The sequence below is a fragment of the Cuculus canorus genome, chromosome 7, assembly GCF_017976375.1.
Source record: "Cuculus canorus isolate bCucCan1 chromosome 7, bCucCan1.pri, whole genome shotgun sequence".
NCBI lineage: Eukaryota > Metazoa > Chordata > Aves > Cuculiformes > Cuculidae > Cuculus > Cuculus canorus.
This window is the reverse complement of record NC_071407.1, coordinates 4,730,793-4,743,025: the sequence shown is the minus strand read 5'-3', so window position 1 is coordinate 4,743,025 and position 12,233 is coordinate 4,730,793. Positions and strand designations below refer to the sequence as shown.

At 42.0% G+C, this 12,233-nt stretch overlaps 1 protein-coding gene across 2 annotated transcripts in view; it reads left to right on the top strand.

Annotated features, from left to right (window-relative positions):
* The window catches only part of FHIP2A (FHF complex subunit HOOK interacting protein 2A), a 42,239-nt gene extending 34,349 nt beyond the window's left edge, over positions 1 to 7,890 (top strand). Inside the window, exons 16-18 of one of the 2 annotated variants that reach the window (XM_054071616.1) lie at positions 485 to 625; positions 1,699 to 1,802; positions 1,902 to 7,890. In XM_054071616.1, the coding sequence (XP_053927591.1) occupies positions 485 to 625; positions 1,699 to 1,802; positions 1,902 to 2,007 (351 nt within the window). In that variant the 3' untranslated portion in view covers positions 2,008 to 7,890. The remainder of the gene's footprint in view (positions 1 to 484; positions 626 to 1,698; positions 1,803 to 1,901) is intronic. The other variant, XM_054071617.1, reaches the window with a different exon arrangement.
* The last annotated feature ends 4,343 nt before the right edge of the window (positions 7,891 to 12,233 follow it).

Here is a 12,233-nt window from a genome sequence, read left to right as displayed (position 1 = left end):
GTGTTGGTGGCATCTTCAGGCTGGCATAGGTGTGTACCGAGGGAATTCCTGTCCATTTCCTGTCAATGAAATCTTCCATTGCATACATGGAAGGAAATGGCACTGGTTTGCAAATTTTTGACAGAATTAAAATGAACGACCCGAACTCTGTCAGCCTCTCCTCATAGCGGAGGTGCTGCAGTTATCCAGATGTGGCAAGCAGATGTTTGATCTAGGCTTATTCTATGCTATTTGTTTATCTCCTGAGCTGAAGGAATGTTTTACAGGAAGAGGAATTATTCTACAATAAACAAGTGTAAAAGTTTCAAGTGAAGTTACATGGGTGATATCTAACACTGAGCTGAGTTTTCTAATCTTCACTTTTCATCTTTATATACTCGTAACCCTGTATATAAGGTTATAGTAGTTGAATAAACACTGCGGGGATACAAGGAAAACAGCCTGACATTAACTAAGCACTGTGTTTTCCTTTTTTTTTTTGCAGCCCTATGATGTAAATTTACAAGTTACGTCAGTGTTGTCCAAACTGTCCTTGTTTCCCCATCCCCATATACATGAATACCTTCTGGATCCTTATGTAAACCTAGCTACTGGCTGCAGGTCTCTCTTCTCTGTTATCGTGAGGGTGAGTAAACACACCGTTAATATTTACAGCAGGGATATATTTAGTAACTTTGTAGTTGGTGGTAGTCCTTGCTGGCTGGTTTAAGTTGGCAGAGGGCTTCTCACTGAAAATATATACTGAAGCTCTTGGTTCACATATCAGAATTACATATTTTCTACCAAGAATATTCGAAAATGTGTTTCCGAGCATTTATTTTCATTCTGCATGTCTTGCAAATCATTTGCTTGCTTAGTTTCATGGTGCAGATGGAAAATATCCCCTCTGGCAACAGGTTCCTTTAAACAGGACCAGGTCACAATGTTCTCACTTGCAGGCAAGGTCAAGCAGTGCTTCAGAAAAGGCCGAGTACAGCTTTGCCCCTGAGTGGGAGAGATGTCTGCTTCACACACAAGCAAAAGATACTCGTGAATACCCCATGCCTGGATGAATAGCTCTGCTCATCCTCTTTTTTTTTTTTCCTTAGTCATGAGGGCTGTTCTTGACAATGAAATCCTGGATTTTTCAAAATTCCTTTTCTTTTCTCTCTCTGATTCCATCTCTTCCTGCCAGGCCCATGTCCTAGAAGTGCTGGCTGGGTGCCTGTCACACTGCTGCCTTCTCCGCCACCGATCCCTCGCCTACCCCACGCACCAGCTGTTGTTAAGCTGGTCAGGAACCTCATAATCATGCTTGCCCAGTGCTAATGGAGGGCTTAGCTCCCTTTTTCCCCGGCAGCCCTCCTCATTTTAAAATATAATCTTCGCTTTCCTAGTGCTTTTCCTAAACCCAGGAATTTACTAGTCAACTGCCTGCATCAGCACTTCCAAAGACAGATTACTTCTTAGGATAATTAAAATAAGTGGTAGCATTTGTGCCAACAGCTCCTAAGGCTCAAGAGTACCTGTCCTTTTGTATCTCTTTACTTTCTGCACCCACTTCCCCTTTTCTGGGAGAGAGCGGATACGCTGTGTGTTTGTTTTCCGAGGATGCTGAAGGGGGTCTGCATCCTGGGTGCTGAAGGCTGTCATTGAACCTCGCTGCAGGCACTCTGCAAAGGTGTTAACTTTGTGTACGGTTGGCATTGTGTTCTACAGGTGGTCGGGGACCTCATGGTTAGAATCCAGCGCATCCCAGATTTCACTCCCAAACTTCTGCTGGTCAGAAAACGCTTGCTGGGCTTGGAGCCAGAAGGGCCCATGTGAGTAAATACATTGCTTTTTTTTCCTCCAAGACCCGCGGCTGGTTTTTGTGTGTGTGCCAGTCCCAGCTCACTGCTGATCGTTTTCTTCTTCCTCAGCATTGACCACATGACGTTACTAGAGGGCGTGATTGTGCTGGAAGAGTTCTGCAAAGAGCTGGCAGCAATAGCGTTTGTGAAGTATCACGCCTCATCTACACCGTAAGCAGCCTTGAGGAGCAGCCAGGCTCCAAAACCACCTCGCCTGTTCCAGCCGAAAAGTCTCTTGATAACACCGAGAGGAGAAGAGGTGGTGCCTCCTGGCGAAGCGTCCGTTGACATTTGGCAGAACTGGAAGACAAGTTACGTTCATGAGATGTTGACGTTGCGAGAAAGAGGGATTCGAATGGATCGAGAATATGATTGGGTGAAACCAATACATAGCATTTCTATCCACTGTGTGAAGAGCTGCAAAAGCTGCGTGAAGAACCACAGACGTCAGAGCTTGGTTATTCTCTTGTGATGAGGATGTTTAAAGAGTTGGGTCTTCTGTATGTTCTGGGGTTCACATGCACCAGTTCGCTTTTTGTGACCGTATTACTTTTAAGAAAGGAAATTGATTTTATAATATTTTAATGTCTTAATTATTTTTCTTTTCAGTTGGATATATGAAAGGAAATCACAACTCTCGCTGCAGCGTGTGTTATTAAAAATGAAGAGGTTCAAAAAATCCCCATCCAGTGGGATATATTAGTGAGGGATCATTTTTGTTTCGGTGAATCTTACAGACAACTCTGAGCTTGATTCCCCAGTGGATTACGTTAAGAGAAAGATTAGTATAAAATCAATACTAATGGAATTAATCCTGATTCAGCATCACATCCCTAACAAATATATCTGAAGCGTACATGTTTCTAGCATGTTTGTCTCTGTCATTCCAAGTGATTGCTGTTCAGGTCATCTATATAACCAGATTTGCTTTAGGTTTTGACATATGAACTCTAGCTGCTTAACTCGTGTCACCTTTACAGGGAAGTTAATTATAGTTCATCAGCAGTTGATGCTGAAACAGTATTTTTAATTTCTTTTAAGTTGGTATTTAGCCTGAATTGGTTTAAGAATCTTTTGTGCCTTGAAAATTGGCAGCACGGACATTCTGTCAGTTTTAGAAATGGTTTTACTGCTTCTCTAACCATAGCGGTAGTGCCCAGCGAAAGAGCAACTGATGCCAGTTCAGTTAAAGCATCGATACCCCATATAGGACCAAAATTTACATCAGCTTTTTTTTGTGCTGGGATGCAGCGATGTCTCCGGTGGATTTTTTTTTCAATAGGAACACTCTCAGCCAGGGCAGGCGTTTGCGTTGCAAGTAGAGGGACATTCAGACTTCAGTACACTTTGCTTCTATTTCTTTAGCGTGATGGCAGCCTGCATATTGGGCAGTTCTTGCTGCTCACTGCCACAAATGCTGTCTGGCTCCGGTGGCTGCGCTTTAACCTCCAAGTCACACGGAATGACGTGGATGAGAGGCCTGTCCTGGTGTCCACACAGGCGTGTGCCAAACCTCCTTCCCCTCCCATGAACCGAATAGCGTAGGCAGGCAAGGTTTAGCTCCTTGTCTTCACATTGTACCTCCACGTTTGTCTTTCCTTCTATCCCAGCTGCACAGCTCACGCCTAGTTTGGATGTGATCACTCGTGTGCAAATACAGACTGATTGACTCAGTCACTGGATTTGTTCTGGACATGACTGTACCGAGAATCAGAATCCATGCCTTCAAGGTCTTGGTTTTTAATACACATGGAGCCTTGGTGTTGAGAGGCCTTTTAAGTTAGCAGGTTAATTAGAACAGTGTCACTGTTAATGGGCTGAATTTATTCTGCGAAGAGGGTCCTGCTGGAAAACTTCCAGTACAGGTTCAGCTGGAGAGAGCAGTTCTGGAACTGGGGATATATTTTGGCCGGTAAAACCTGTGTACGGTGGCTCTCGGTACTGGGAAGCTTCTATATGGAGCGTTGCATTTATCTGGCAAACAAAAGCATGTTTGACTTCCTCACCTCCTCTTTTTTGCTGAATTCAGTCCCAAAGTGTTTTCAGGTCAAAGTAGCATAGTAGGATAACCTTTTAAAAAGGATACTTTTTCATTTATGTTCTTTAGAAACATAGCTTGAAAGGAGCAAATAATTTCTAGTTGTAGGTACAGCAGCAAGTCCGTAGCAGAGGCTTCGCTTCATCAGTGCATACCTGACACATAGTTTAGAGCACATAAATGTCTGCGCAGTGTTGTCTAATATATGCATTTGTTATAAGTAAGGTCCCAGTTCAGCAAAGCAGTTCAAAATAAGCCTAATTTCAAAAATTTTACTCCTAAATCGCGATCTTTTACGTGAACCAAGTTAAGCTCTTGAGCAGAAATGCTGCTACTTTGCTGAATTTGGATCTTTGTTGGATTTGCTTGAGCTTAAATTACTTTTTCCTCAATTTTCCTGTTTTCTTTATTATTTTGAAAGTTCTGGGATACTTCCAGTGTCCCAGTATCAGTGGAAACTGGAAATGATAAAACTGCCATAAATGAAAGCGGGAGAAATGCTAAACAGAAGATGCAAGAGCATTCCAAGTAATGTAATAATGTATAAAGCCATTCAAGGAGATGCCTGATCTCAAATGGAAGCATAACATCACCTCTCTTGTTGTTTTCACTGATACTTGAGCTCATCTCACTGTGAGGAATTGCATGGGTCGGCTTCTGCAAGGGCTGCTGCAGCCTCGGTGGCATTTTAACGCAGAACAGCCGACCACGCTGCAAAGGCAATTCCCTCATGCTTGTCCATGAGAAAAGTAAGTAGATGTAACTATCGGCAATCTTAAATTCAAGATATAATTGTCTGGTTTCCAGCAACATCTGTTATGTTCTTGCAAACCAAATGTTTAGTTCATAAATTTATAACACATGGATCCATCCTGGTAGAAGTGAAGCAATCCTGGAAGCTGCTTTGGCCTAAACTGCTTTTGTGAGTGCTGCCTACAGACCTTTAGTTACCACCCATGATGGCAATGACCTTTATATTTGTAAAAGTGATTTAATCTTCCTTAAGAGATGGAACTCATTTAATTATTTTTGTCGTGATATTTTTCATGCACTTTTCTTTTTTCTTTTTTTTTTTTTTTGTTAGAAGAAGGTTAGAAGTCAGTTCAGGTCCATGTTTTCACCTTTCCAATCTATGCACATCACTGAGGTGCCCGTTTTGTTTCTGTGTGCGTGTGTTTGTGGTTATTTATTACCTGGAGATGGACACCTGAGGAGAATACATGGCACGAAGTTCACAGCTCCTCCAGATGTCAGTGAGAAATGCAAGTGATTCTCACCTTAGGAAATCCAGCCTCTAGTATTAGATTGGAATATTTGAGAGGTAATACTAGAATAATTTTTAATTTCAAAAAGAAGATCCAAACCACATTTTAACCCTGATGCACCTGTGTGTAAATAGACACATTTTATACCTTGTTTTTCCTCATTTATAGTATGTATTTGATTTAGACTCCAGTATAGAAGGTTTTGTAATAAGCCATGTGGTAGCTCTGGTAGAATGAGTTTGTCTTTAGTTTCTGATATGACTGTAATATTCCTGCTATCCGCATCCTGTCTGTGTAATGTTCTTACTATGTATTTGTCTGTGCAATATAAGAGCTGTGATTTGGGACACAGCTTGAGTCTGGTTGTACATCACCAATGTGTATATATATATACATATATATATATATATATAAGGACCAGAATCCCGGGCTTGCTTACACTACGATTAGTGTAACGATTGTCACACTTGATTTTACAGGGCACAAGCAGTCCTGGAATGGCTTCCTAACTGCATGGTAATGTCTACCATAACCTGCTGTGTAATTTCACAGATGACATTTCATTATTGCTATTTCTCTCGCGGAAAGAAATACTAAACCGAAGCACGAGGTAAGATCGAAGGATTATGTGGTAGACTTGGGGCTACATGGAAAAAATCCATCTTTTGTATTGCATCTGATCCAGGGGTTTCAAAACGGTGATCCTCAAGGCTTTGTGCCCTGTAAAACAGTGTAACTATATAAAATATAATCTCCTTGTTTTGCCTCCTGCCTTGTTTACATTAAACAGAGGATATTCAGTAAACTTTTACTATTAAACTTTGTGTAGGTCACTTACTGACACAGTGCTGCCAAGAGGTGGGATTTCCCATGAGGAATTGTTGAAACAGCTGCATGACCAGACACACAATATTAAGTTTTATGAAGGAGATTGTGATAAATACCGAGTTTTCGTGCTAAAAAAATGCATGGAGGATTAAAAGGGATATTCTTAAAATAAATTAATTTCAATGAAGCAACTGCTTCTATTATTACAGAATCTGTAACAGGTTTCGTATGGATGACCTCGAGACAAAAAATGTTTTAACATTTCACGTCGTGCCTTTGATCCTGAAGTCCTTTTGTTTGTTTTTATTATATCCTTAAGTCCTTTCATTTGTTTTTAGTCTGTCAGGGCAGCATCTTCTGGAATCGCCATGTCCTGTACTGGTAGTGGGCAGGGCTTGGAGTGAATCCGCACGCTCTTGCCCATGAAAATTGGAAGCTAAAGGAAATGCTCAGGATGGAGTCATCCTGCACACAGAGGAACGTCTGTTCTTTCTGAGAAACCTAATATCTTTGAAGACTGCAGCTGGTCAAGAACTTGGTTTTCTATTGGGTTTGAATGCGGAGCGTGTCAGTCACAACATTGGTTTATTGAATTGGGTACAAACATTATGTACACGAGTAAGCATAATCTCTTACTTCAGGGCCTTTGAGGAGGGCTTCTATGCATAAGTTTTTATATAAGTTTTTATGTAATTTATAATCGTAGTTGTTGGTATTTTTTCTTAGTATCTCATCTAGTTTTGGAGTCCTTCATGTGTTCATCAGCCTTTTAAGAATCCCGTTGCTCTGTAGGATTCCCATTGAGGGCTACACTTGGATATTAAGCTGCTTTTCCTCAGTATTTAACAGCTGCAAGTGCTTTTGCATCTTTAACAAGAAGAGAACTACAGCCAGATGATGCACTTGACAGCTTTTTTTTTTATAGCTCTCAGCATCTTTTCCCCCATCCTCTTGGGTCTCAGATTGTCATCTCCCATCCCAGATGATTTATTTGCTGTGCCCGCATGAGGCATTTAGAGATTTAGGGACATGTTGGTGCTTTAAGCAGTGAGGAAGTTGTATTGAAGTTACACATCTTATATCTTCCTGTATTTTTCTCTTACTTTGATATCCTTGAAATGACTGCATTATTGAAGCATGATAATCTTATGGCACTTGCATTCTTATGCAAGATGTTGTGGCTTTACATCCTATTGGGGGAAAAAAAACCACCCCAGTTTTATCAGTGTGTGGTCTCTACTTCGTATTCATTAACTCACTTTACAGACTCTCAGGCGAAGCTCTCGATGTAGGTACAAGAAGTGCAGGATCTACTGAATTTGTTAACCTTTAGGTATTAGCAGAACTGATGCTGTCAAAGCCTCAAGGATTTTGGTAGTTCGGTGTGTGATCCAATTGGATTAAAGTGGATTAATGCTCAGAGAAGTGAACCTGTCACAACTTGTGTGAGCCTTTTCAGCCTAAACCCACGTGTTCCTGGTGCATCCTTTATCAGCCAGTGTTCCCTTTGAAGGCTGAGAAGGAGAACGGAAGAGCGATTTGGGAATCAAGTGAAGCATATGGTGGATGAAAGTTTTCAGGTGTCATAAGCTCCTTGGGAATGCCAAAAAAGAAAGTGTGAAAAGTAAAAATTTTACAAGTTTGGACTGGTTGCTGGCATTGCCTTTGGAGTCGGAGCTGTGAGGATAAAAAGATGCATCGTGGAACACGGTATCTCACCAGGCTATTTAAATTGCCCTTGCTGGGATGGCGCATGTATATATTCTGAACTGTTCCATTAAATCCCTACTGGCTGTTAGAATAAATGCTGCTGGGGGTATAAAAGCTGCTAGAAAAGCACTGTGGAACTCACAGCTTTGTCCATGTCTTGTAACTTTGATGAAGTAGATCCATCTTGCTGGCTTTGCCTTTCTGCTCTACAGCATCATTATTCGGTGTCCTCTCCCTCTGGGAAAACATTTCACGTGCTGAAAAATATGGAACCAAGGTGTATAGTGTTTCAAGGTGTGTAGTGTCCCATTTCCGGTTTGGAGAGATGAAGCCGCTGAAAATGTAAGTCGTTGTGCTGAGGAATAACAAATAACAAGGCTACAGGAGGCTCTGCAAAAGGAATTAAACTGATTTAAGAGAGAAAGGCAACAAGGGTAACTAAGTTTAGCATAGTTAAATTATGGCTTAGGGTTAGAGGAACATTACAGCCCAATAAAAAGATTTGAAAGCCTTAAGCACCAAGACTGAAGGAATTACACAGCCTCATTTATCAGGATGCAATTAAGAATGATGTAATGTCATTGAGGAAAACTGATACTTACTGTCAAAGAAAACTTCCTCACCATGAATGCTGCTTGACCAGAAGAAACGGAAGGAGCCTGTAACCTCACATTTTAAGCCCAGACTGAACTAAACATTGAATGTTACAAGAGGAAACTAGGCTGGGTCGGGGAGGAGATGAGGTAAACATGCATTTACAACCTCAAGACTCCCAGCTAATTAACGGCGCCTGAAGAACTTGCATTTGTTCCACTGGAGAGCAGTGAGATGGGTTGATCCACTTGAGTGTCTCCTGTAAATGAGCAAAGTTGCTGCAATCTGAGAAAAGCAATTTTCAGCCTCCCAAAACATGGCTCACTTACCTAACAACCTCTTTGCCGAAGCGGCACCCATTACACGCAGCAGGCGGTACCGCTTGATTAGCGGGGCCAGGATCCCCCCTGTGCGGAGCTGCTTGGAGAGAAGAAACAAATTACCTGTGCTCTGAACCGTCATTATCCTTTACTTGAGCAGCCCACTTCTCCTTCCCTCATCTCCGCATCCACAGGAAGCACCTGTCAAGTTCAGATTTCTTAATTCGAGTCATGAATTTTTATTTCCTAAGGTTTCCTGGGACACCTATTTTTTTACTGTTAACACAATGTCCATCAATGCCGTGCATATTTCCAGAGCATTTTCCTTTCAGCTTCCTGTAAAGGCAAGAAATCTTTGTATTGTTTATCCTGCCTTTTCCGACTTGCATAATATTTCAGAAAGAGGCAAAGATAAGGGAACTGTAAATAATGTGATGCTAATAATTTCAGCCAACATATAGAATCATAGACTCATTAAGGTTGGAAAAGACCTCTAAGATCAATAAGTCCAACCATTAGCCCAACGCCACCATGCCTATTCAATCATGTCACAAAGCACCACATCTACAGACTTCTTTTACCCCTCCAGGGATGGAGACTCCACCACTTCCCTGGGCAGCCTCTGCCAGTGCTTCACCATTCTTTCAGTAAAGAAATTTTTCCTAATATCCAGTCTAAACCTCCCCTGGTGCAACTTGAGGCCATTTGCTCTCATCCTATCACTTGTTACTTGCGAGAAGAGACCAGCACCCACCTTACTAAAGCCTCCTTTCAGGTAGTTGTAGAGGGTGGTAAGGTCTCTTCTCAGCCTCCTCTTCTCCACACTAAACCTCAGTTCCCTCAGCTGCTTCTCATAAGACTCGTGCTCCAGACCCTTGACCAGCTCTGTTGTCCTTCTCTGGACGCGCTCCGGCCATGGGGCATCCGCAGCATTAGGCTCCGTTTTAAGGAAAGTACTGCTTTATAGCCCTGATTGCTGTGTCTTTTCTTGCTAATCCCTTAGTTATTTCTAAACAGTTTGCTTACTATCCACACACTGAGGCCATGCTGAGTAATCTGAGAAATTTTGATGCATTTGTAGTTTTGAGTGACAAATACGACACCTGGATGACTTAGTCTGTTAATAGGAGAAGCTGTCACAGAGGAATTATACATATAGACTTCATTTAACTTTTTGAAGTACAAGCTATACAGGGGCAATCCATCTTTTCAGCTCTTCAGTTATTAAACTGTACAGGAACTTGTTATGCTCAGCAGCGATACGAATAATTATCAGAAACCTCTAAGAAATTGCTCCAACGTTGGCCCCACAGTTTGTTACCTCAGTGGAAATGTATGGACTTCAAGAGTAAGCCAACCCAGATGCCAGATAAAGATCTTCTCCAAGTTGAAACTGGAATTTGATAAAGAAAACTTGCAGCATCGTGAGCCAAGGTCAGTATAATCGTGTGACTATTTTAGCAGCTGAAGATTCCACCTGATTAACCTATTTATAGCTTTATATTAATTCAGTACCACTTATTGCAAAAGCTCCACGATATTATATAAATATAGCCAAGGAGGCACCAATCCACGTGCATGATTTAATGAGTTGCTTCTCGTTAAGACAAGTGAACAGCGAAGTCCTGATGTTGGGCTGATCCCTATATCGGCAGCTCCCGACCTTTGGCAATGGAGCCGGGTGTCAGCAGTGCCTGAGTTGGATGGGAAGCAAAAGAGAAACGTAAGAATAGCATAATAATGCAGCTGTGTAACCCTGCCCTATCACACTGCCATTGCTAAGAACAGGAAACAGGCTTTGTGCTGAGTTTGTGAGGCCTCGGGGCTGAGGTGCGTCAGCCTTGCTTCCACCGAACTTGAATTGACTTGCCTGCAGCTTTGGTTTAATTCGATTTAGCTGTGACAGCAAGTTTTCTTCTGACCAGGTGATTGTGGCTGATTTATTTTGCTTATCGTTGCGATGGCGCTGCTGTAGTTCTACACTCTGACAACACAGTGCAGCACAGGGAAATACGGGACCGGTGGGATGGCTGAGCCCTGGAGAGCAGCAGAGCAGAGAGAGACGGGCACAGGGAGAAAAGAAACAGGGCACAGGCTTCCCACTGGAGACCCAAAGTGATGAACTCCCCCATGATCCATTAAAGAGACGCAGACCTGGACAAAACTGGTTTCAGGGATAACAAAAACAAGGAAGATATAGTCTCTAGCAAAAGGTGCAGTACATAGCAGAGTCAGAGGTGATTCAGAGCTGTAGAACAATGACAAATGAGGAAAGGTGTAAAGCAAGTTAGCAAATATATTAAAATAAACCCAAGTAGACCTTGGAGTGAGGAAGACAAAAACAGGGAAATGACAGTCCTCCTGGCAAAAGACTCTGGATGCTGATCTGCTGCAGAAGTCCCATCACCACCAAAGTGATGGCAATGACCACAGAGCCTCAAGGAACTCAAGGGAAGGGGCCATGACATGAGGAAACAGCGCAGAAGAGAGGAAGAGTAATTATAACTGGTTTATTAACTGGCATTGATATTTTTTGTGCCTGGACAAAGCTGCTTCTGTCTGTAATAATTAGATCTGGGCTGATGGTGCTTGGAACAGATTGCAAGGATTTCAACTATACTTATTATAAATTCTTGGCTTCAAAAAGAAGGTATGTTTTCTCTTTGCCTATAAATAAATTTTGAGGCACAACAATAACAAATGCATTTTACAACTACAAAAACCCCCAAAATGGCCAATAAGAAGATCAAGCACACCAGGAAAAGTTCGCTCTCCTGCTGCCAGGGAGAAGATTCTGACAAAGTAGGGACAGATATTTCTATCTTCTGATGAAAAATGTCATCTGTTTGACTGTTCTTCTCGATCCTGATACCCTCCATGCTGTGGAAAAGCTGCTTGTGGGTTTTTCCTGCATAAGAACAGTGACATTTGATCTGAAATCTGTCTGGAACTGAGACTGGGGATATGCTGGGTAAATCTCATGCTTCAACATTTAAATGGTGCTGAAGCCCCAATTTGGAGACTTTAGCCAAGAGCAGCGCATCGTCCCTGTTCGAGAAAGGAGAGAACACCTGAGTCCTGCCTCCGATGAAGAATTTTATATAAAAAACTCTTTTTCTTTTGTTTGGATCTAGACATCTCTACTCAAGTCAAATTCTCCTCTGCTACAGCCTCCAGGTTTAACCAGAATGAAAAACAGCCACTCTGACAGTCGGTATGACCAGACTGCAAAAATAGAAATGCACAATTCCATTCGGATGCTCATCATTATTTAATCCAGCAACCAGCAGACATTAAAATTTCATTTTACCAGAACGTATTTTATTTTGGATTGGATCCCAAATCACTTCATTCCCCGCTTATTACATTGTTCCAATGACAACATACCCACATCATAATTATCCTTAAGGGGGTCAGTGTGCATGTGGGAAACAAAGCGCTCATCAGTGGGTACCGCTCTCTGTATCCATTTGTCTCTTGTTTCCCTGAATCGCTGTTACCAAGCGTTTCCGGGGAGCCGATACTCGTGTTTTAAACCGTTATGTTTCCTACCATTTATAAGCATGTCTGAGCCAGAAATCATTCAGCGGCTGTTGCTGCCGCATCCTTCAGGGACAAAATGTTCTAAAGAGCTAATGTTGCTCTT